This window comes from Dendrobium catenatum, unplaced genomic scaffold (genome assembly GCF_001605985.2).
Source record: "Dendrobium catenatum unplaced genomic scaffold, ASM160598v2 fragScaff_scaffold_1481, whole genome shotgun sequence".
NCBI classification, from domain to species: domain Eukaryota; kingdom Viridiplantae; phylum Streptophyta; class Magnoliopsida; order Asparagales; family Orchidaceae; genus Dendrobium; species Dendrobium catenatum.
The window spans coordinates 609,302-636,226 of record NW_021319943.1 but is presented as its reverse complement, the minus strand read 5'-3'; the positions used below and the strand labels follow the sequence as shown (position 1 = coordinate 636,226).

Genomic DNA, 26,925 nt, shown 5'->3' with positions numbered 1-26,925 from the left:
AGTTGAATGTGATATTTGATTTTTGGAAAAAAATCTGTTAACCTGCGGGTTGATTGGAAATCCTGCGGGCTCTTTCCACCCTTCTTTCTCATCCCCTCCGGAAATCCTGCGGGCTCTTTCCAACCTTTCTTCTCGGGCTTCTAATCTCTTTCGTCTCTCCGCAGGTGTCACTCCATCTGTATCTTTTCTCTAAGTGAAGCAACTTTAGGGTGTCGTCATTTTGTTTGCAAGAGTCGTTTGTATTGTTGTAAGTTTTCTTTTGTTTAGTTTAATTTGAAATGTAAGAGTTTGTTCGTCTCTTTCCTCATCTTTAGTCATTTTCGTCCGTAGAAGTCCGTCGTGTCTTTTGCGATCGAGAGATATAGGGTCCCCTATATCTTTTTCCCGCATCAAACCCACGGGATTGTGGGTCATCGATGGACGACCACCTGTCTCTCCAACTCCGGCCAACTCTCCGTTGATCAAAACCGCTGGCATCCTCTTTCTTTCAGTGGCGTCACTGGGTTTGCTAACCTTCATCCTCCACTAACCCTACTTCCAGGGAGCAATCGAGAGGGAAACTCGAAGGTGAAAGTTCTATTTGTTAAATGCTGGATTATTGTTAATTGCAGGTTTGTCTTGCTATCGTCTTATTATTGTCTTGAATTGCTCTGTTAATCTATCGTATAACCGCATGCTAGAAGCAAGTCAATAACCATGAAAATTGAAATTCTTAACTTAGTGAAACATTAACCCTATAATTTTATTACTAAAACAAGCTTCTTTTTACAATCTTGCAATATCGTTGTTTGTTTCACATCAGTTTCCACTTTGTACGAACTTATTAGATGCTTATTCATTTTTTTTAATCAAATCAATATTAGTCTTAGATGACTTAAATAAGTACTCAAGGTCAAAAGTTGAATTTTTCTTGTCTAAAATGAAAATCTGAACATTATGGGGCATATAAAGTCAAATTCCCAAATCAATTCAAATTAGATAACTTAATTAAATTTTGAACTCATCTTTAAAGTTGATTCAACTAATAATTTATTTTTATTATTTTTTTAAATTAATTATGTAATATTTCGGAACTTTACACTTTATAATTGATGCAATCAAAAATTTGGGAGAGGGACCCAAATTTTTGATCACAAAAACAAAGATAACTTCATATATAAAAGAAGACACAAAATACCCAAAAAGAAGTGTTAACTTAGAAATTTTAGAACAAACACTTACATTTCATATAAACGAACACTTTTATAAATAAAGACTTACAACTCTTAAAATTAAACGACTTACAAACAAAGACTCTAACAAGACACCATAAACTTGCTTACTTTTGAGAAGAGGGATACAAGTGGGTTGGTCACTTGCGGAGAGACGAAAGAGGTTAGAAGCCGAGACGAAGGGTGGAAAGAGCTCGCAAGATTTTCAAAGAGAAGATGAGAAGGAGAATGGAAGAAGCTCGCAAGCTTTTCCAAGCAAACCGGCTGGTTATAGCTTCCAAAAATCACATTTTCACTTAAACATACACAAAACATTCCTATATATAGGCATGAGAGGGGAATACAAATAGCCATAACATTAATTTAAAAACTTATTTAAATAGGGAATATGAAAAGCCAACAGTCATCTCCAGGAAACGAAGCACCAAAGCCACAGAAAAGCCCCCCATCAGCCACGGGAAACAGCCCAGCCAGGGACCCAAAGAGGCAGCCGTGGAAACCAAAGAGACCCGCATGGAACCGAGGCACCAAAGCACGGGAAAGGCCACCCAACAGCCAACCGAGGAAGCCAAGGAGCCAAGCAAGGGAACCCAAGAGCCAACCACGGGAAACGAATAGGCCAGGGGAAGGAGAACAGACAAAAATAATGAGCTACTAATAAATTAATAAGTGAACTAAAAACATAGCTTATAATGAGCTAACTCTTAGTTCAATAAATGAACTAAAAACCAGCTCATAATGAGCTAAATCTTAGCTCAAAAATTAATGAGCTAGCAAGCTCAAGGGAAGTCAAAATCAAATTTTTTTGGGTTTGATTTGACCCCCCCTTTGCCTACATCAATAATTAACTTGAAGATTGTTGTTCAGCATGGATTTTAAAATCATCTTACTTTTAAAATTATTGTTAATCATCTTTATCATATTAACCATCCCTTAGTACCAGATGCTAAAGATGGAATTATTAACAATTATTTTTTATATTTTGTTAGCTTGAGAAGTATGGTGCCCATAGTTGCATATTTATTTCCTCCAAAATTTTTCTTGCTAATTATGAGTATTTTTTCTTGTCTATTTTGAGTGCAGGTGGGTCTGTCAGATAAGGTAAACTCAGTTGTAGGATCTCTTTCTGGAGGAATGAAAAGGAAATTATCGCTTGGAATTGCTCTCATCGGAAATAGCAAGGTACGATGGAACTGGTTATACCTTGCACCTTTTTTTCCGGAATGCTTCTATGGATTTTGTTTCTTAATAAACAGGTTATCATTCTTGATGAACCTACCAGTGGTATGGATCCATATGCTATGCGTTCAACGTGGCAATTGATAAAGAAGATCAAGAAAGGAAGAATAATTCTGCTAACAACACATTCCATGGATGAAGCTGATGTTCTTGGTGATCGAATAGCTATCATGGCAAATGGCGGCTTAAGATGTTGTGGGAGGTCACTGTCAACTTAACAATCTATTATGTTGGAAGCAACAGGATATGACATTTTCATCTCTTAAAATTAATAATTGAAATTTTCTATGTGGCTGATTTAATATGACAAGAATTTTCTAATGAAATTTGTAAAAACGTCATTTTGGCTGTTGCATTTTTTTTCTCTAGATTTATGCTTTTCTAAATTTGAGAAATGTATGCTAAAAGTACAATTAAATTTCATTTCTACAGTAGAATATAACATCTAAGTTTGTGGTGTAAACTTAGGAAATTGGACGAGTCACTGGTGGGATTGAACATATCTTAGAATATAGCTTCCTTGAAAATAAAGAAAACCTTCACTGTGATAGAAAAATTTTCTTTTATAAGGGTTGATCTGCATAGAAATTTTTGGAATTGGCTCTATTGTTAGATGATCCTTGTTGAGGTGGAATTTTCAATAACTTTATCAATGATTTTCTAATTGCAATAGCCCTGATTTGTACAAATGAGCTTGCGATGGGAATGATGATATAGTTTTACCATTTTAATTTATCCGTTTACTTATCATGTGCAAGTTTGAAAGGAAAACTGCTGTTTCTTGTGTTAAGTTCGTGAACATTTATGTTTTTTTTTTTTGTTTTTTTTTAACTTTTTTGCTTCCTGCCAAACTAGAGGAAAGTTGCACAATCTGACCAAGAGGGGTTGGTTACATGACATTAGAGGTGGCCACTAGGCAGACCTTATCAGGTTGAATTGGGTTGTATCACATAGAGTAGTCAAACGTAGGTCTGCGATAGGAAACACTTGAGTTCGCAAGTAACCCAACCCAAATCGAGAGTCAAACGACAAAATTACTGCTGTCAACAGCAGTAAAACAACCCAGATTTGCTGTTCACAGCTGGAAAAACAGCAAAATCTAGAGAAAACTGAGAGAAAACTCAACAAAGGACTTGTATTCCACTAGGAGATGAAATAGAATAGCAAGATACAATTGATCCTCTATTCGAGAGGAGGATCGATCTCTCCCAAATCTCTAGACGCTGCTAGAGCCCAAAGAAAACCTAAATCTAAGAGATCAAATTTCAACCAAAATTCAAGATGACCTAACCCTAGGAAAACAAAGTATTTAATGCATACAAATCAAAAGGAATTCCATATTGATAGGAAACTCTTGAGTTCGCAAGTAACCCAACCCAAATCGAGAGTCAAACAGCAAAATTACTGCTGTCCACACTCCACAGCAGTAAAACAGCCCAGATTTGCTGTTCACAGCAGGAAAAACAGCAAAATCAAGAGAAAATTTAGAGAAAACTCAACAAAGGACTTGTATTCCACTAGAAGATGAAATAAAATAGCAAGATACAATTGATCCTCTATTCGAGAGGAGGATCGATCTCTCCCAAATCTCTAGATGCCGCTAGAGCCCAAAGAAAACCTAAATCTAAGAGATCTCAAATTTCAGCCAAAATTCAAGATGACCTAACCCTAGGAAAACAAAGTATTTAATGCATACAAATCAAAAGGAATTCCCTAAACAATCCCTACATTCAATTTCCCTCCTAGAATCCATTCAAAAACCTTCCTAAATGAGCTCCCGTGGACATGCGGCTCTCACGGCCTTCGCAGTCGGCGGAGAAACTTCCGCAGTTTCGCGTCTGGTTCGGACTGGCTGGACCGGTACACTGAACCAGTCTAACAGTCTGGCCTAGCAGTTGGGAGTGTTCTTAGATACCTTAAGCTTACACAAAAGAATTGTCCTTGATCAGTGGTTTGGTTACTTCCATTTTGATTTAGAGGTCTCGTTTTATAGTCAACAAACAATCTCATTGTAAATGTATGGATAATGCAACGTAATTATAATCTAACATTATAGTTTTTCCTTGAAATTTTTTTTTTCTGGTTTTTGTCACTGTTAATAATTTTTTTTCTTAATTGTGTTATGGCAGTTCTCTATTCTTGAAGAACCGTTATGGGGTTGGATATACACTAACAATAGCCAAGGTTTTTTTTAAAAAATAAAATATTTTTATTCTTCTAATTTTTACTTATTATTCTTCTGATTTTTACCAATTTTATTTTCTTTTTGCTGGTTGGTCTGGTAATCGTTAGACTTCATCTCGCTCTTCAGTTGGTGGTGAGATCGTTCATCATCATGTGCCGACAGCTGAATGCATATCTGATGTAATTCTCTTTTCCCAAATGAAGTTGATATTGATTTTGAACGTGCACTTGCTCTTTCAAAATGAAACTTCCATAGCTACATTTTTATTTATTTTTCTTCTTTGGTTAGTTTATCCTAAGTCTACTTGAGTGTTTTCTTTTATTTTTATTTTGAGACGGAACAAGTGATTGACGCATAATCATCAAAATCATTAGAATTTTCTCAGCAGAATCATGATTTTTATTTGTTTAATCTATTTTATTAGCTGATCAATTGTCTACGATTGACATATTTTGGAAGGCTACGGAAATGCATAAGAGTAGAATTTCGTATTAACATTCTTAATTATTTACCGTCTTTCTTACTCCTCTCTTGCTTATGCCTTGCCTATTTGGTCATGCATTGATGGGGAATTACATTGAAAACAAATATGGCAAATTTTAGTCGCGACCTTGTGTTATTACAGTACTTCAATATTTTCTTGATATGGGCAGTGCAGTGTTTTGCAACATATATTTTTCCAACTACATCGTGATTCCTTTCTGTACTAATTCCTCTAGCTCTTCCAGAGACCAATTATTCCATGTTTCTTGTGCTATATGAAGTTTTTTGATGCAGCAGAACAGATAATTTTCACTTTTATGTGTTTTTTAATTTATATTCAATGTCTTAATTGTTATTTTACTTTCGTTATGAATATCTTCATTCTGAATATTGGAAATGTTTTTTTCCCTTCGCATTTCTTTCTCATTTAGGTAGGTTCAGAAATATCTTTCAGACTACCTCTTGCTTCATCATCGTTATTTGTAAATATGTTCCGGGAGATTGAGAGCCGTATAAGAAGGCGAAACAATGAAGATAATTCTACCTTTGTGGAAAATGATTGTGGTGGCATTGAGAGTTATGGAATCTCAGTTACAACATTGGAGGAAGTGTTTTTGAAAGTTGCAGGGCAAAGGTTGGATGAAGTGGATTATCATCAGTATCAAAAAAGTCTCAACAAGACAAGAACTACAGATTGTCAGGTTTCCCAAAGTACACTTTTTGGATTTTCAAGATCTAAAAGATACTGGGTGCATTCTTGTGAGTTCTTCAGAAGCTTGTTCTGTGCTGCTGGACAAGTTTTTGGTTTGATCATTTCCACAATCTTTGGTTTTGCTGTACGCTCTTTAATTAAAATCTGTTGCTGCGGTACAATTGTAAGATCAGCTTTGTGGGTGCACTTAAAAGCCCTCTTTATAAAAAGGGCGATTTCTGCTCGAAGGGATAGGAGAACAGTTGCTTTTCAGCTGCTGATTCCTGCTATTTTCATGTTTATGGGTTTACTTTTCTTAAGGATTAAACCTCATCCTGATCAGGATTCTGTGTTACTGACCACTTCTCATTTCAATCCTTTATTAAGTGGTGGAGGTGGTGGTGGTCCAATTCCATTTAATCTCTGTCATCCGGCTGCTGAAAAGGTGTATTATCACACAAAAATTTTAAGTACATGTTAATTTCGTAGTTTTTTCTCTGTATGTAAATTTACTTCTTTAATATAGACTGTATGCCTGATTCTTATTTATGAGAATGAATTAATTCCTGCAGGTGGCGTCACACGTGATGGGCGGTTGGATACAGAAAGAGGAACCTAGAAGTTTCAGATTTCCTGATCCAGAAAAAGCACTTGCTGATGCTATTGGTGCAGCTGGAACAGAACTTGGCCCACTTCTTCTTTCCATGAGTGAATATCTGATTACTAGTCTTAACGAATCTTATCAGTCACGGTAAGACTAATCATAAACTGATAAATCTTTTATTTGGTAAATTATTTATATTTTTTGTTTGCTATGTTATTTATTTATTGTTATATGGTAACGTTTTGAGATTGTTTTAAGAACTCCTTTTCTTAAATTGAGAAGTTCAAGTTGTGTTCTGCCTTCAATAGTTTAATAATCTTGCAGAGCCTGTTGTCATATTCTTGATCAATACCTTGATTTGTTTTTGTTGTTTTAATTTTAAAATAAATTAGTTATTAACACAACCACTCTGTGTCCACTTGGTTGCTCCTAAAACTTTGGCTATAATTAGTTAATTTATAAGCTTGCAAGCTTGGCATGGCACAAACTAATTGCATTATTGAAAAAATAAGAGCCTTGAAAGTGTGTGTGCATGCGTGTGTACATGATGCAAATGTATCTTGCATTGGATTTGGTTTTCTTTGATTTGTTTTGGTAGTTTAAATTTAATATAAATTTGTTGTTAACAGAACCAATCCGAGTCAACCTGGTTGTTCTTAAAATACTGGCTATAATTAGTTGATTTCGATTGCAAGCTTGGATGACATGTGCATGTGTACGCTTGTTTGTGCATGCATCCATGATGCAGAAGTATCTCTTACATTGGATTTGGTTATGCTGCCACCACCAGAATCATTTAAATCCATGAACCTCAATCTTCATGCTAATATTAAATATTTTATGGTACACCAGATACAAGAAAAAAGAACTAGGGTATTTCCATGCTAGTTCCATAAGCTAAAGGTGTTCAATCATTGCTTCGTTACGTCAGGTCCCCTCTACTGAGTTACAAACCATTCAAGCCATGGATTTGATTGCTAGTTTTAATGCGTTTTAACTAGATTAAGTAAAGTTGTTCAACATGTATCAATGTTATTAAATGTGTGCTTTAGTAGTAAAGCAATGAGTTTATCCTGCATATCATTATATGTAAAGCACAAGCTTGCAACAAAGCGTGTGTTGTGTTGCACCAATGCACAACGTAGTAGCGTTACACACTTAGCTCCGGCTCAAAACAAAATTGTTATTTATATTTCCTGGTTCGGTTTAATATCTGTCACATCGATTGTTTGTTTCTTCTATATCTGATATTCATTGAGTCATTGCTCATTGGTTCTTCATTCTCTTCTACTAGTGCTAGTTGCTTCTTGGTGATTCTCTTCCTCATGCTCTCTTGCCCACTAGTTTTCCTATAAACTTCTCATTAGCCTTTTTTTTTTGCTTGGCATCTGTAGCTTCTTGCTCAGAAGCTTTTCTGGAATGCTTCTTGATCCCTCATATTAACACTATTTCATTTCATGCTGCCACCGCCTCTCAATATCTAGTAGATTACTCAATTTCTTGAGTATTCTTTCTTCATTTTATTATTTATAACGTTGAGTACTTTTTCTTTTGTGATGTAGAACGAGAAGGAAAAAAAGGTGACATTTGAAATTTGAATTTCTTGGTTTAATTGAGATCAAAATATTGGGAATAATTAAATCAAATCACATCCAATTAGAAACTTAATTTGATTTAATTTAAGTAACTTTCCTAAAATAGGCTATCTTAAATTAGGAAAATATTTCAAATTCAAAATTACTTAGAATTTGAAATCAAATATTTTCCTAACTTAAATCGTTTGATAAAAGGAAAGTAATCAAAGGGGAATTCAAATTTTGGAGGCAAAGAGGACGAAGGGCGGAAAGGGGCCGGCGGCATTAAAAGAGGGAGGAGAGGTTATAGAAAGAGAATTAAAAAAAGGATTTTGATTGGAACCTTAAATTAGGGAGTAATATTTAAATCACATTCAATTAAATAATTAATTGGACCTAATTCAAATACTTTCTTAAATAAGAATCCTAATTTTAGAAACAAAATTCAAATTCAAATTAATTTGAATTCAAAATTTTTATTTGTTACTAAGTTAGAAGGGCTTTGAATGTGAAGGGAGATTTGTGGAGCCAAGGAGAAAGAAGGTTGACGACAGTTTGGTGACACCGGCGGCTAGGGAGGTTGGTAGGGGGTGTTGGAGGTGGAGCTAAGGCCGTGGGGAGGGAGAAGGGGAGGCCTGTCACGACCCGGCCCAGATGCTCGATTTAACGAGGCGGGAACAAAAAGTCGGACAATAAAAAAATTTATTAAACATTATACTACTTCATTTTTACTGAAGAGCCACTAATACTCAAAATATAAATTACCTGTTGTCATTTGCACGTCATCTTCTATCTACGAATTCTTCACTTTCAACCATTACTTCTTTGGGGATTTACCTGAAACATTAATATAGGGGGGGGGGGGGGAGTTTACGTTGTAAACTCAGTCGGTAATAATTAAAACCAAACTCAGTGGGTAATAATTAAAACCATCAATATAAATGTTCTTTGATATGCATCTTAACATTTCTTGACTCTATTTTATTCATTAAGTAATTTATACATCTCTGGTTATTTTCTTTTAAAACATTTTAAGAGATTTTGAAACTTTAATATTTCCTTTTCCCATTTAGTTTGTACAGGAGCATCGTCTTAATGTACCCAAAGGTACTACCTTTTCCAATTATTTATTTTTCCATTTCCATGACTTTTTTCTTTTCCTTTTATGTGCACGAGTATGGCGTCCCCAGCCAGTACCATAAGGGGGTGAACTCCTGTAGTTTTCATACACATCTTTTTCCTTTCTTTTTCATTTATCTTGAACATTTTTATTCAGTTTCATATATCATTTCTTTGTTTGCATATTTCCTTAATGCATACGTGTACTATATCACATTCTTTTTATTCCTAATTGTATTCATGTTAGGCATTTTAATTTTTTAGCATTTCACATAAAATAGTCTTTTAAAATTAAAACTTTGAAAGTAATACTATACTACACAACGTTATATCGTATTTGAAAGAATAATACAAAATATTGAATTTCATAATTATAATTACCCCCTTTGATCTTTCAGTTCGTCGATCCTTGTCTCAACCTCAGTCTCAAAATTCTATCCTTGTTGAATTCATTAAAGAACCTAACTTGCACCACTTGATTTCTTTCTTTCAAAAGAGGATTATTCCGACTCAAAATCCTTCTCCTTCCTTTCCCGAGTTCTTTAAATCTGTTCCTTTGCCCTTCTTCTTATTCTTCCTCTTGATCGTTCCTCTCACTTCTTCATAAATTCCACTCCTTTAGCGATAAGAATAGAAAATCAGTTAAGAGGAGTGGATTATTTTTATCCCTAATCACGAATCTGCTAAAAAAAATGAAAAGAAAACTCCCCATAACTCCCACGCAAATGCTCGGCCCGCCTTGCTTCTGCCTCTTGTTTGTTCGCGAAAGGCAACAGTACCAACCCTCTTTGGGTCGCGTCTTCCTATATATAGAATTGGTTGGTTCGGTTGAACCGGCCAGATCCGGTTCTCACAATCTCCCTTAAAAAAATTTCGTCCTCAAAATTAAATCAAGTAAAATGAAACGTACCTTAGTTAAAGAGATGTGGATATTGACTTTTCATTTATGCTTCTCTCTCCCAGGTGGCATCTCTTTTTATTCCATGCTTCCACAAAATCTTCACAAAAGGAATTGTTCTATTCCTCAACTGTTTCACATCATATTCCAGTATCCTTTCAGGTTCCTCAACATATTTTAAATCAGGTTGTAAGTCAATTGATTTGGACTGGATTCTCTTTGAATCATCTGAGACATATTTTCGAAGCACTGAGATGTGAAATACATTATGAATTCCTTACATGTGTCATGGCAGATCCAATCTATATGCCATATTTCCAATCCTTTCAATGATTTCATAGGGACCTATGAATCTTGGGCTCAATTTTTCCGTCTTTCCAAACCTTTGAACACCTTTCATTGGGCTGGCTTTTAAGAAAACAAATTCTCCTACTTCAAATTCCACCGGTCGGTGTTTTGCATCATAATACTTCCATTGCCTGTCTTGAATTGCCTTTAGTCTATCTCTAATCAATCTGATTTTGCTAGTAGCCTCATCTACTAGTTCAATTCCAAGTACTTTTCTTTTACCATTTTCTGCCCAACACAAGGGTGTTCCGCATTTTCTTCCATAAAGAGTCTCATAGGGTGCCATTCCAATACTAGATTGAAAACTAAAACACAATCTCAATAAATCCTCCAGAGTTTGAATTGTCCTTTCTGATTGTCCATCTATCTGGGGATAAAATGCTGTACTGAAAGTCAATCGTGTTCCCATGAAATCTTGAATTTTTTTCCACAATTTAGAAGTGAAACGAGCATCTCTGTCTGAAACTATAGATTTTAGAATTCCATACAATCTCACAATTTCATCTATATATAATTTTGTAACTTCTCTATTGAATGTCTACCTGATTGGTAAGAAATGAGTTGACTTAGTTAATTTGTCAATAACAACCCATATTGCATCTCGACTCTACCTTGACCTGGGTAATCCAATTACAAAAACCATTGTAATGTCTTCCCATTTCCACTCAGGAATAGGTAAATGTTGTAGTTGACCACTTGGCTTTTGATGTCTGCTTTGATCATCTGACAGGGAATACATTTTGCTATAAATTCTGCAACATTTCTTTTTAGCCCTAACCATTAAAATAACTCTCTCAATTCCTGATACATCTTTGTACTGCTTGGATGAATTTCATATGTTGAGAGTTGAGCTTCCTGCAATCTCTTTTCTTAAGCTTTCAACATTTTGAATACAGATCCTGCCTTTATACTTTAATAATCCTTCTCCATCCATAACAAAGTTCTCTAACTGTCATGTTTGCACTTTCTTTATAATGTCTTGAAATGCAATGCATTGAGCACTCTATCTTTCAAAGCAGATTGGATCACTAGCTGATTTAAGAACATATCTTTATTCTCTTTCTGATTGACCACTGAAATCTTTAACTTTTTTATATCTTTGATTATTTGCTCATGCTGAGTGATTAGCCAATTTGCATTTCCAAGAGCTTTTTTTCTAAGTGCATCTGCAACTACATTTGTTTTTCCAGGATGATACTGTATGTCCAAGTCATAATCTTTAATAAGCTATAACCACATTCTTTGTCTCAAATTAAGCTCTTTTTGATTAAAAAATGTACTTGAGACTCTTATGATATGTAAACACTTTGCATCTGACCCCATATAGGTAATGTCTCTATATTTTGAGTGCAAAAATTACAACGGCCAATTTTAGATCATGAGTGGGGTAGTTTCTTTTATGAATTTTCAGTTGTCTTGAAGCATAAGCCACCACTCTACCATACTGTATCAATACACATCCAAGTCTTTCCAATGAAGCATCATAGAAAATTTGGAATCCTTATGAACCTGATGGAATTGTCAAAATCGGGGCAGTCAATAGGCAATTCTTTAACTTCTGGAAAGCTCCTTCACACTTATCACTCCATTCAAATTTCACTGTTTTCTGAGTTAATTTGGATAATGGCATAACAATCTGAGAAAACCCCTCTACAAATCTCCTGTAGTAACCAGCAAGTCCTAGAAAATTTCTAACCTCAAAAACTGTTGTTGGCCTTGGCCATTCATCCATGGCTTGAATTTTATTTTGATCAACTGAAATACTTACACCACTGATCACTTGTCCAAGAAAGAATGATTACACTGCTCAGCCAAAATTCACACTTTGAAAATTTTGCATATAATTTATTCTCCTTTAATGTTTGCAACACTGTCTATTAATGACTGAAATGGCTCTCTTCATCTTATGAATAGATTAGAATATCATTGATAAACACAATCACAAATATGTCCAGAAATGGTTTAAAAAATCTGTTCATCAAATCCATAAATACAACTGGTGCATTTGTCATTCCAAAAGGCATTACCACAAACTCATAATGGCCATATCTGATTCTGAAAGCTGTCTTTGCTATATCTTGCTCCTTAATCCGTAGTTGATGGTATCCCGATCTCAAATCTATCATAGAGAAAATTGTAGCTACTTCCAGTTGGTCAAAAAGATCATCTATTCTGGGCAAAAGATATTCATTCTTAACAGTAAGCTTATTCAGTTCTCTGTAATCTATGCACATTCTGAGGTTCCCATCTTTCTTCTTTATAAACAGTATTGGAGCTCTCCATGGTGAGGAACTTGGCCTGATAAATCCCTTATCTAGTAATTCTTGTAACTAATTTTTCAGCTCCTGTAACTCTTTGACTGCAATCCTGTAAGGTGCCCTTGCCACTGAATCTGAACCCGGTATCAACTCAATAGTGAAACCTATCTCTCTTTTTGGTGGTAATCGTGACAAATCATCCAAAAACACTTCTGGATATTCTTTGATTACTGGTATATCTTTCAACTTTTAACTTATTTGTATCATTTACTTGAGCAAGAAAACACTGACATCCCTTAGATACAAATTTGCATGCTTACATATAAGTGATTATCATTGAGGAAATTTCTCTCTCCATAGAATTTCATTTTTTTTTCTCCTGGGGATTTAAATTTAATAATTTTCCTATTGCAGTCAATAATCACAAAATATTTTGATAACCAATCCATTCCCAAAATTATGTCAAACTCTCACAATGGCAAAACATTTACTGTTGCTTCAATTTTTTTTTCATCTATTTTGAAAATCACTTGACAAATACCATTTACATTCATAATAGATCCATTTGGTATTAAAACTCCCAAAATTATACTTGTTTCATAAACATTCAACCCAACTCATTTAACAAATTCTTCTGAAATGATGGAATGTGAAGCTCCCGTATCAAAAAGAATCCGTATATGCTTTCTTTGCATTATTACCATATCTATAAAAGTTACATACATAAAGAAACATAAACATACATCATTCCTTTAATAATGTTTTCATAATACATATTCATTCACTTCTCATTTTTATCATCTGTAATTACTTCAGGTGAATCATTAATATCCTTTTGAGTCAGTTCATATACTCTAGGCAGAGTATTCTGTCATCTTTGACTTGATCTTGGAGTTGAAGCAGCTGATTCTACTGTTCTTGGTCTTCCAACATTCTTCTGAGATACAGCATTTATCTTTAACTCTCTTGCTGGTCTTTGCCCCAAAGTAGGACAGTTCTTAGTTATATGAACCGGTTGATGACACCAGAAGCAAGTATTTGTACCAGATAAGCATTCTCTTTTATGCTGTCTTCCACACTTAATGCAACTGTTTACACTTGAACTGCCACTGCTGCTGGACTTTATCTTTTTCCAATTAAATTTCTCACCTTGTGAAAGAGACTTGCTATGTGAATCCAGAGGGGCTCCCATAATTTCACCACTTTTCCTCTTCTGAAAATCACGTCTCTTTTTAGTATTTTGCAGGTCTGCTTCTATCCTCCTAGCCCTTTCCACTAATACTGAATAATCTTCAATCCCAAATGGAATAAGAGGCTGTCTAATTGCATCCTTCAATCCAACTAAGAATAGATGACATTTATCCTCCATAGTATGTACTAATTGAGGAGCATATCTAGCTAATGTTGTAAATTCAGCCTCATACAACATAACTGATCTATCTCCTTGTACTAATCTCATAAACTTGTCCTGCATTTGCCTCCTCACAGAAGGAGGTACAAATCAATCCCTGAATACCTGAGTAAAATCATTCCATTTAATTTGCATGTTAGGGATTCCTTCAAATTTGTCTTGATACAGACCTCTCCACCACCTTTCAGCTTCTCCATCAAGTACGAAGGTTGCTAAGGAAACCCTTCTCCTCTCTGGACAATTCATTCCTTCTAGAATCTTTTTAATTCTTAGTAACTAGTTTTCAGCTTCTATTGGTCCCTCAACTTCCTTGAATAATGGCGGTTTTATATCTTGAAACAATTTCAGATACTTATCCATAACCATTCCCCCACCACAACTACAACCTGATGATTGATTCCTTGAATCTTGAATCAACTGTGTCATAGTTGTCATCATTTGTGTCAGTGCATCAGGATTAACATAAACATTTGGTACTGGTCTTTCCACTTCCTCTACCTCTTTCCTCTTCTTCAGGATTTATTTGGTTCCTGTTATCAATAAAATAATTCACTACATTAAATCTTTAAATCATTAATAATCGTCCTAATGGCTCTTCCAACACGATTCATATCTTAATTGGGCTCTGATACCAATTTTGTCACAACCCGGCCTAGTTGCTCGATTTAACGAGGTGGGAACTAAAAGTCGGACGATAAAAAAAATTTATTAAACATTATACTACTTCTTCATTTGTACTGAAGAGCTATTAATACTCAAAATATAAATTACATGTTGTCATTTGCACGTCATCTTCTATATATGAATTATTCTCTTTCAGCCATTACTTCTTCTTTAGTGATTTACCTGAAACATTAATTTAGGGGAGTTTGAGTTTACAGCGTAAACTCAGTGGGTAATAATTAAAACCATCAATATAAATGTTCTTTGATATGCATCTTAACATTTCTTGACTTTATTTTATTCATTAAGTAATTTATACATCTCTGGTTATTTTCTTTTAAAACATTTTAAAAGATTTGGAAACTTTAATATTTCCTTTTCCCATTTAGTTTGTACAGGAGCAATGTCTCAATGTACTCAAAGATACTACCTTTTCCAATTATTTCATTTTCCATTTTCATGACGTTTTCTTTTTCCTTTTACGTGCATGAGTACGACGTTCCCTGCCAGTACCATAAGGGAGTGAACTCGTGTAGTTTTCATATATATACTTTTCCTTCATTTTTCATTTATCTTGAACATTTTTATTCAGTTTCATATATCATTTGTTTGTTTGCAACTTTGCATATTTTCTTAATACATACGTGTACTATATAACATTCTTTTTCATTTATATTCATAATTGTATTCATGTTAGGCATTTTAATCTTTTAGCTTTTCACATAAAATAGTCTTTTAAAATTAAAACTTTGAAAGTAATACTATACTACACAACAGTGTATTTCGTATTTGAAAGTATAATACAAAATATTGAATTTCATAATTATAATTACCCACTTTGATCTTTCAGTTCGTCGATCCTTGTCTCAACCTCAGTCGCAAAATTTTATCGTTGTTGAATTCCTTGAACAACCCAACTTGTACCACTTGATTTCTTTCTTTCAAAAGAGGATTATTCTGACTCAAAATCCTTCTCCTTCCTTTCCCGAATTTTTCAAATCTCTTCCTTTGCCCTCTTCATATTCTTCCTCTCGATCGTTCCTCTCGCTTCTTCCTAAATTCCACTCCTTTAGCGATAAGAATAGAAAAGGAGTTGATTATTTTTATCCCTAATCACGAATTTGCTAAAAAAACGAAAGGAAAACTCCCCATACCTCCCACGCAAACGCTCGGCCCACCCTGCTTCCGCCTCTCTGTATGTTTGCGAAAGGCAACAGTTCCGACCCTCTTTGGGTCGCATCTTTCTATTAATATAATTGGCCGGTTTGATTGAACCGTCCAGATCCGGTTCTCACAAGGCCGGTTTTGTAGAAGTGGAATGGTTTATGGGAGAATCAGCCGGTGTTAATTTGGAGAGTTTGGTCGGCGGTCAAGGGAGGAGGAGAAAAGGATTTATGGAAAATGCGAGCCCGGACACATCCTGCAGCTGGCGGGTACTACATTGTTCTTCACCAAGGGACTTTAGGCCACGAGCTTGGACACATCCTGCGGCTGGTGGAAGCTATGAATTCCTCCTATAGGAATCTTACCCAAGGTTCTTCCCAAAGAACACAAGTGCAAACACAAAATTTTATTAATTCTCCAACATTACATTGCACAAGCAAGGGCCTCTATATATACGCCTAAGAAACTAAAACAAGACACATATGCCCCTAGGGCTTACATAGAAAGATCCGCTTAAGTAAGGGTAAAAACAAAAAAAATCATTATAAAAATTAAAATTACAAATAACAAATTAAGATAAGGTGGAATTATGATGACCGTCGATCTTCAGCTTCTCCTTGGATAGACATGGACGGTTGGATGTCCGCATCATTATCTCGACCGTCGATCGTCGTCTCCTCCTTTGAAAATCTTCATGATCGAATGTCCGCATCATTTTGCTTTCAAATAGTTAGAAATTACTGTTATTTTATGTATCGTTATATTTGCTGAAAATTATTATCCCATGTTATTTAAATTTGGCTAATTAAATTATTATTATATGCCCATAATATATGCATATATAATATACCATGTGTGACCAACTTGTTAGTAAAATCACTGTTTTGATTTGTTAATTGTGCATTGAAACTTGAAGGGAGCCTTGCTCATCTCATTGCACTTTGCATTTTGAAATACTAGTGTGTACATGACTTTGAAAAAGTTCGTATTAGACTTATTTTATCGAGTCATAGGCATACTATGATGCACGGACACGGCATGTTCACGAGACACATGAATTATTGAAAATATATGACATTGTATTATTTTTTAATCTTAAAAATAGTATATAGAAATTAAATAAGCATAATATTGGGAATAATTGAGAAATAATAAGTCATTTAACTTAAATTTTTACTTACAATAATTAAATTATGATGTTAAGAGTCGGATATCGATGTCGTGTGTTAGACATCTAGAGGGGAGATGACAATGTTACCGAGAATGAGAATCAGAAATCGATGTTGTGCAATGGGGCATTAGACATTGATGGAGAGAGTGCGGGGGCGTGATTGTGGGTATAAAAATTACTAGTATCGAGCATCAATGTCAAGACAACGTTAGACTTCGATGTTGAGATGGTATTAGCATGTTGATATTATGATAGCATTAGACGTTGGTGTTGAGATAATCAACTGTTAAAAAGTCGAAATACCAAATATTATATTTGAAAAAAAATCATAAAATATTTAAAACACGTGTCGGGCACGCTTATCCAATTTGTTTTTTTAATCGGAAACATATTCCAGTTGTTCAATATGTTTTAGGGTGTTCATGTCCTATATGTGTCAGACGCTATATTTCTTTGAGGGGAATTTTCAGTGCATCATATGCGTTGTGTATGAAGGTAGCAATACAAGAAGCACTGCTCATGAAAGAGAGACTCTAAACTCACTTCATTTGCTTTCATGTAAAAGCTTTTAACTTTAGATTCCATATCTAATGATGCGTGAACAATTGTGTGGGTGCACTTTTTATGAAAGCATGAATTTTGACCTTGTATGCTGTGAGCATTAGATGTGTTTTCAAATCAGTTAATAACTTGTTTTATAGTCTAACATGTGAAGCTCCTTATATGTTGCTCAGATGTGACAACTATGCTATTGGGCTAAAATATCAGAAGGGAAACTAGTAGTAGTTTGAACCTTCTCCCAATTATTTTCCGCATGTTTTCTGTATATTTTAAAACTAATAACTTCATTTTTTTTTTTCAAATCTAGTTTAGCTATACTATTTTGAATAAATTTATTCATGCTTGCTTTTGATTTCCCTTTTTCTGCCTGCACATCGACCTTTATCTGTTTCCTTCCTTATTGGCTTTTGTTCTTTGTATTATTTTATAAGAATACTTATATTTGTAGTGCAATGGTTTAATGACAGTATTGTTCTCGTGAAATATGGTTTTCTTGTTGCATATGTATGCATATCATTGATTATTTTACTACATGATCATATTCCATTCTCATATTAATTTTGATATTTATTTAAAATCCAAAAGGTTTTACTTCTTCATTTGTTTGAAGATATGGTGCAGTTGTCATGGATGATCAGTATGCTGATGGAAGTTTAGGGTTTACAATACTTCACAACAGTACCTGTCAACATGCAGCTCCAACCTATATAAATTTGGTGAATGCTGCCATAATGAGACTTGCGACTGGCAATAGCAACCAGACAATAAAAATCCGCAATCACCCCTTGCCTATGACAATGTCACAGCATGCTCAAAGACATGTATGTATATCTTATCCCAAGCTTTATCTTTTCTCATTTAGACTGATAATTTTCTTCATGCGTGAGATAATTTCATCCTTCTGCTGATTAATCATAAGATGATAAAAAACTGCAGGTGTAAATATTTAAATTCTGAAGCACTGTTTCAGTAGAGCTTTTATGACTCATTATCATGTCATGTTAGTAAAATTCAGCTCTCTCTTTTCATCCTTTGCCAACACACACACACGCTCCCTTTTCTAAAACTCTCTTATTATCCTTTCAGTTACTGTAATAGCAACATGACAATAAAAATCCGTAATCACCCCCTGCCTATGACAATTTCACAGTATGCACAAGGCATGTATGCATATCTTACCCCATGCTTTATCTTGCTCAAGTTGGATTACAGCTCTTACCGTTCTTGAAAGTAAATGTCCATGCGCTGATTAAATCAGGAGATGATAAGAAACTGCAGGTGTAAATCTTCTAAAATTGTTCCTCTCCCCCTGGCATTTCATTCTTGTATTTCTAGAACCATTGGCTCCCTCTTTGCTTAGCATCTCCTAATAGTTAACCATGTACACTTATTATCCTTTCTTCCATAGGCTGCTACTTCAGACCGTATTATGTATTTATCTTAACTGTTTAATGGTTCAATGACCTCTTAACTCCCTTAGAAATAATCATTAGTTATATGGCTGCTGATTTTTTTGCCTTGTACTATCCAGGAGTTACTTTATAATTGTTTCCATTTTTTATGGAAGTATGTGAATGAGTCTACCTTTCCACCTGACCAGAAAATTGTGCTCAACATTTTCTTTAGTATCCCATTTGGAGTGAATGACCTTCAACATGAAAGTTGGCAGATATAATTGGAATGTTTGGATCTATATTGAAGCAATTGTTGTAGTAGAAATTCCCCCAATGGAAGAATTTAAGTGCAAACCATGAGGTTTTAACATTCCTGTATAAGGCAATAGATTATAATTGATTTTCCCCTTATGTTTAAAGGACCATTTGTCCTTTGCATGCAATTTAAAATAAAATGGAGAAGGAACATGATTTAATTTCCAGTAGGATTTAAAGCTATCATTTTTGTTGTTTGGCAGGATTTAGGCTAAATTGTACTTAAATTATGCTCAATTCTATTGATGTAAGTTTTTGTTGGATTTAAAGTTATAATTTTTGTTATTTGGCAGGATATTTATACTTAAATCTTGCTTAAATCAACATGTTGTTTGCTATTATATGGTATTTTTTATTAATGCATTTTTTATTTAAAATTATTTTATATTAGCGTCATGTTTAAAATGACGTGCGTCGTGCTGTGGGTTATTCACCATGATTCCACGGGGAACTTTGCACCATGGTGTACCATTCACTGTTGACAAGTATGATGAACTCTATGACAAATATTTGTCTTACTAGATTTCTCTGTTTTATTGGAACATTCAAAGTTTTGATTCTTTCGTGGATTAGATATTTCATATTCTTTTTATTAGAATGGGTTGTAACCAGAAGAAAATCTATCAACATTCACATTTTTTCAATAGTCATCGTGCCGTATATTCCTGATAAATACTTATCTTTTTTTATGCTGTTGTATTTTTCTTTTTCCTCAGGCAATTTGTTGTAATTGCCTTTGTAGTACTCCTATCATTATCTAAATAATATATTATGTTCTTAAAAAATTGATTAAAAATATTATAAACAAATTTGATAAAGCTATGGAAAGTTATAGAAAGTTTTAGGAATCTTATTTAGCGTCCTGAACCTTCTTAAGACTTTGTTGTTGTGCCCTGTACCCTATTTTTCACCTAGCATAAATCACGTTAACACATAAATTCTAGGAAATATAAATAATTGATTATAAATATCATGTAAATATGAAATGGAGCCTGCCAAGTTTGATCCTCCACACGTAAGGGACGGAGTTGAAGGACCTACGTTCCAACGAGCATCTAAAATGTAAAAGAATAGTTATAAGATTCTTCGAGATGCATTGGCTATAAGCTAAGAGTCGTAAGCTCTGATCTTTGAGATTTTATATTAGCAGAGTTGTAAGTCATATGTCGAAGCTCATTAATCTACATGTTGGGGTGAGAATGATCAGATTTTGAGTTATTCCAAATCCGGATCGAAATCAAAAGTTGCTTGATTTGATTCGATTACAAGCCAGCTTGGCTCAAACTAGCTTGCTTTCTTGCCGGCTCAAATATAAGTTGAACCTGCTCAAAATCCTTAATGTTTTCCTTTTGAATTTTTTTAAAATCTATGTTAAATTACAAATATGTATCTTAATTTATAATATATAAATACTTATATATGCATATATGTATGTATGAAATTTTAAAATTATACATTTTTATTTATATTTTGATCTAATTTCAAGCTGTCTCATTTTGATCCTGAATAGTTCAAAATTAGCTTGTTAATCAAACCAAGCCAAACATTTAGCTCATGGAACGGTCTGATTAGCATGATTTGTGCACGATCGTAGTGAAAAAAGATTTTGATCTTTAAGTGATATTCGGCCTTTGAGCTAAAATGTTAGCACTATCTACATGCGAGGTATAATAAATTGGGCTCAGAGCTCAATAATCATCCAAAGCTTGGCCCTCTATATAAAAAAGTAGAGTTGACATGGTTAAGCCAATAATTGTTTAAAGCTCGTTCAGAACTCGGTCCGATGTACGAAGTTAAAGTTGATAGGTCGTATAAATTGCTAATTGTCAAAGACCTAATCCTCTACATATATAGATGTAGAGTGGATGATTATATGTGGCTTGTGGTATGATTTGGAAGCAAAAATAACAATTAAAAGAGAAGAACAACGTAGGAACATAATGATTGGTGTTGATTTTCTTATTAACACTTCAATGATAATGAAAGATACAAGTGATCTACTATTCGAGAGGTAAATCGGCACTTCCAATCAACATAGATGCCGCTAGAAAGTCCTCAAGAAGAAGACCACAACAAACAAACCAAACACATAACCCACTTAACATAATAATTAGTCTTAAATACTCTTCCTATTTCCCTCCTAACAACTTGACTGTCTTAATTAATTCCTCTTATTTTGAATTCAAATTAGAATTAAACAACAGTTAATTCCTTTATTGCCTTAATTAATTTTCTTCTCATATTTCTATTTAAAATTAAAATTCTTTCCTTCAATTCTAATTAAAAATTCCCTAAATAACTTCTCCTTACTCCCCTATTTCATAATGATCTATAGCTTTGCTGGCCCCATAAGGGGGGGGGGGGGATGAAATCCTCCTTGGTTCTACTAAGATTTCCACCCAGCCCCAAGGGCTGATTCAAGCCTAGTTGGCTGGCTAGGTTGGATCAGCCTCTCTGCTCCCCTTCTCCTGCCATATCAATACTACCCTCCCAAAGACGCACCTTATCCTCAAGATGGAAGAATGAGACATTGGTCATGCCTTTTTCCAGTGGCTCAGGAAGTGTCCATGATATTGTACACTAGAACCAAGCTAGGGCTTGTCCCTATAGGCATTGCCTTGCAGTTGTAAGCTTCTCTTCATCATTCAATCCTTTCACCATGAAATACATCTCCACACGATAGACCCACCCATAGGCATCCTCCCTTTAAATATTGGCATCAACAACTTCTCCCTAGAATTGTCACCGCCCTAATAGCTTCTTCCTCCTCCAGTGTAGCTATTGTCGTGGTCCCTCCATGTTTTCCATATGTACCGAGGGTGGGACTACCATCTTTCTTCTGTTTGTTCCTGCATGACCCAATCCTTGGTTCAACTCGACCCCCTCCATATTCGGTCGCCCTCTCTTGCCTGAAATACCTCCCATAATGGTTGGCCACCCAACCACCTCCACCACATAAATCCCTTCTTGCTATACCCCCTTCGGGAAACCTTGATCCACTCTTTATTGAAGCCTTAGGAGGTGGCTCTTGATGGAAGAAACTCTCTTTATTGAACCACTTCCGTCTGATCTCCTTTTCTTTGAGATTTGGCCAAGGAAATCTCGATCAAACTTGGTTAGGGTTAGCAATTGAAACCGACAGTGAGGTTTTTGATCGCATCTCCATGAGCTTTCTTATCATCTCCTCCAGAATTTCCTTTCTTTTTGGTTCAGCCCTAGGAATCTTTGGTGAAGCTTTTGACTACATCTCGATCATTTTCTTCGTCATATCTTTTGAGTTTTTAAAGCGATTCTCCATGGATGAGAGCCTTCATTTGATGGATGGAAGACTTCATTTGATGGTTGAGAACTTCTCTACCAACCAAAACTTCCTTCTAACCCATCCACCATCTTTGCTGCCCTAAGTCCCCAAAAAGGTCTATAATACCAATTTAATACGATTCGGAAGAGAGAACAACTAATAAAAGAGAAGAACAGTGGAGGAACACAAAAATAGGGGCTTATTTATTTTAATACTTCAATAATAATGGAGGATATGAGTGACCTACTATTCAAGAGGTAGATCGACTCTCCCAATTAACCTAGATGTCGCTAGGAAGGTCTCAAGAAGAAAACTACAACAAACAAACGAAACACATAACCCTCATAACACAATAACTAGACTTAAATAAGCTCTTCGTATTTTCCTCCTAAATAGCTTTATTGTCTTAATTAATTCCCTCTCTTATTTTGAATTCAAATTTAAATTAAAACAACAATTAATTCCCTTATTGCCTTAATTTTTCTCTTAACTTATTTCAAAATTGAAATTCTTTCCTTCAATTCTATTTAAAACTTCCCTAAATAACTTTTGCTTAATCCTTCCTTTCATAATAATCTATAGATTTGCTGGGCCCTACAGAAGGGGGGGGGGGGGGACAAGGGGGGGGGGGGGGGGGGGGGGGAGGAATCCCCCTTGGTTTTGCTGAGAGTTTCTCCTAGCTCGTAGGGCTTATTTGGCCCTAGCTGGGTTGGACCAGCCTCTTTGCTCCACTTCTCCCATCATATTTGCTTGATCCTCTACATTTAATGGGTGGAGTTGACAACATAGTTCCTAATTACAGTTTATGGTTAAATCCTTTACATATTGGGGGCTACAATGGATAGTGCTATAATCTAACATTTTCCAAAGCTCAGTCTTATCATGCCTATAAGAAATTGCAATTGTCAATTGTCCATAACAAGCAATGCAAGCAAGGTTCTTGGGTTGCCTTCAAATAATGGGGCAAATCATTGACACTAGAGTTAAAAAACTTACTATTAAAAGTTAAAAACAACGAAGATTTGTTCTAGTTCACTAGCCTAGGGTTAAGTGGGAGAAAAGTGGCCGGGCATTCATTGTTTGAAGAATTTTCTTTACTAACATGTCAAAAACTGATCATTTGGGATAGGCCCCTAGTTAGCACTCAATAAGGTTAATGGCTGACCTACGGTGGCGAAGTCTCTCTTGGCTCTATTGAGAGTTTCTCCTTGCCCCTAGGGTTGATTCGGCCCTAGCTGGTTGGCTAGGTTGGACCAGCCTCTTTGCTCCCTTTCTTCTATCGTCTCAGCTTGATTGTCTACATTTAATGGGTGGAGTTGACAACATAGTTCCTAATTATAGTCTATGGCTCATTCCTTTACATATTGGGGGCTACAATGGATAGTGCCTATAATCTAACATTTTCCAAAGCTCGGTCTTTTGTGTATAAGCGATAGAGTTATCATGCCTATAAGAAATTGAAATAGTCAATTGTCCATAACAAGCAATGCAATCAAGGTTCTTGGGTTGCCTTCAAATAATGGGGCAAATATTAAAGGTCATTGATAGTGGAGTTAAAATTTACTAGCAAAAGTTAAAAACAACGAAGATTTGTGCTAGTTCACTAGCCTAGGTTTAAGTGGGATAAAATTGGTTGGGCATTCATAGTTTTTAGGAATATTCTTTACTAACATGTCAAAAACCGATCATGTGGGATAGGCCCCTAGTTAACACTTAACCCGATTGATGGTTGACCTAGTGTTCGAAAGCTTCTCTATTCCAATGTGATGTGAAACATAAATGCGATATACTGGCCTAGGTGGCAAGATTAATTAAAGCCTAAATCAATTTGGGGAGAGAGAATGGAAATCTGAAATTAAGGAGTAATTAAAGATAATTCAAATTCAAATTTTGAATTTGAATTGTCATTAATTGGGAGGATTAATTGATTTAAATCTGAAATTAAATTTCAGATTTAAATTAATGGTTATTGGCTTAATTGGATGGACGAATTTATGGAGTAATTAATGCTAATTCAAATTCAAATTTTGAATTTGAATTGTCATTAATTGTGAGGATTAAATGATTAATTGATTTAAATCTGAAATTAAATTTCAGATTTAAATTAATGGTTATTGGCTTAATTGGAGGGACGAATTTAAGGAGTAATTAATGCTAATTCAAATTCAAATTTTTAATTTGAATTGTCATTAATTGTGAGCCTCTCCTAATTAAGAAATTTCTTTATTCCAAGGAGGAAGAGAGGGGGAGGTGGGGGTTGGTGGACGTCGGCCTAAGGGATGGCCGGCGGGTGAATTTCTGGACGGGCCAACAGGGCCGGCGGCAAGGAGAACTTGGGGAGGAAAAGCCCGAGCTTGGTAGAGGATGAGAACTTTGGGGAAATCTAGGAATTTCTAACCTCACGCTCTTAAACTTCAAGATCTCAAAGGAGATTGTAGGGATATCGGAATTCACACAGAGATCCATGAAACTCTCCTCAAGAACTCACAAAGAGATCTTGGGAAAGTCGGAACTCACAAAGAGATCCTTCTGAACTCACTAAGAGATCAACACGAAAATAAAATTTTTCATTATCAATAATCCATCTTTTCAAATACAAGAGAAGGGGCCTCTATATATAGGCCTCAAGAGAAATTAAAAGACACATTCGCCCCTTGGGCTTACATAAAACAAGAGGGTAAAATGGGAAATTGCAAAACTAAATTAAAATACACTTAATAAACGAAAATAAAGCAAAGTGATCTCGGTCGTCGATCTTCAGCTCCTCAGATTGGCATGGACGGTTGGATGTCCGCATCATCAAATCCGTTGATTAGCCCATCCATATATTTTGAAGTTGCATTTCCATCACTTTTTTCACTACAAGTTCCATTGATTTTCATTCGAAATCTGTCAAAATATTCTTTTTTGGTGGAATCTCAGTTGTCACTAAAAATTTCGGGCTAGGGCTAATATCCCTCTTGCATACAACTTGAGTGCATGATCAAAGACCTTAAGACCCCCCCCTCTCTCTCTCCTGTAATTAATTTGAGTGTATAACTAAAAATTTCAACTCCATCCAAAACCTCACCTTCAACTCTTCCCCCGAACTTCAATTTCATCTACCTTCTCTCCTCTTGCAAACATCATATGGATAACAAAATGATTCAAAACCTTCATGGATAAGAATAGCATCAAAAATCTTTCTGTGTTCAAAAAAGTGTCCAAAGGGTTGAGGGATTGGTGCTTCCCAACCTAACTACCAAATGAAAATTTTAAGGTCTAATGAGACTTTATCACAATTCTTTCACCAACTTACTATACGGATATTATGGTAAAGTGGTCAAAAAAATGAAATCAACTAGGATTTTCATAAAATTGATAGGATAGCTAATTTCCCGAGCATACTTGCTAGAGTTTTTCAATAAAACTAAAAGAACACTACCATATTGAAGCTAGGGTTTATATAGAAACTATCCCCATTAACTTCCCCTCCTTTTGTCAAGACTTCCCCATCTTTATCTCATTGTTTGTGGGTTTTACTCCGCATCTATATCTCAAATCAGTGAATAAATTGATGTAGGCAAAGCCCCCCTGCATTCCCGATTCCCATTTTGGTTGTTCGGTCCTTGCATGGCTTTCCCAGTTCCTTTGCTTTGGGCTGTTTGGTTCCTCTGCCTGTCCCGATTCTTCCCCCAACATTGTCCGTTCATTGGTTGTTTCCCGCGTGCCCCTTCGTATGCTGCTCCAAGTGGTGGTCTTTTGGCTTTTTACCTCCCTCTGCCTTATTGGTTTAAGTGTGCAGATGTTTAGTTCCCTTTCTTTACATATATATATTGGGGCTGTTTTGTGGCATTTAAAAGAGAGATTATGGATGATTTTTTGAGCATGAAAACCTGAGGGTTCTTCTTTGATAGCTTGCGAGCTATGTCCCCCTTTCTTCTCTCCTCTCTATAACTTCGTCTCGGGCTTCTTATCTACTTATTCTCTCCACAAGTTTCCACGTCATTTGTATCTTTCTTTTCAATCAATGAAAAGCTTTTAGGTGTTTTTATGTTCTGAGATATTGTTTGTCATGTGAGTTGTATGTGTTGTCCGTTCGAAAATATATAAAAGTTTTTAAGTATTGTTAAGTCCTTTTATTTCAAGTTGTAAGGTATCATGCGTGTGTTTCATGTTGTGTCCTTTTTATTTGTTATTGTTAGGTTTCGTGTGTTATTTTGTGTTAATTATTGTCATTCCGAAAGGAAGACGTTTAGCTTTTGCAACCATAGCTTCCTATAAATTTTGGTTGCATCATTTTGGTACCAGAGCCTAGGTTTTGATGTCTTCCTTTCTATTTCAAAAAAATTAAAA

At 35.2% G+C, this 26,925-nt stretch overlaps 1 protein-coding gene across 1 annotated transcript in view; it reads left to right on the top strand.

Annotated features, from left to right (window-relative positions):
- The window catches only part of LOC110108748 (ABC transporter A family member 1), a gene marked incomplete at its 3' end in the record, with an annotated part of 161,446 nt that overhangs the window by 92,279 nt on the left and 42,242 nt on the right, over window positions 1–26,925 (top strand). Inside the window, 7 exon segments of the mRNA XM_028700260.1 lie at window positions 2,295–2,393; window positions 2,468–2,652; window positions 4,580–4,634; window positions 4,743–4,814; window positions 5,550–6,254; window positions 6,382–6,560; window positions 18,191–18,401. Coding sequence (XP_028556093.1) covers window positions 2,295–2,393; window positions 2,468–2,652; window positions 4,580–4,634; window positions 4,743–4,814; window positions 5,550–6,254; window positions 6,382–6,560; window positions 18,191–18,401 — 1,506 coding nt within the window.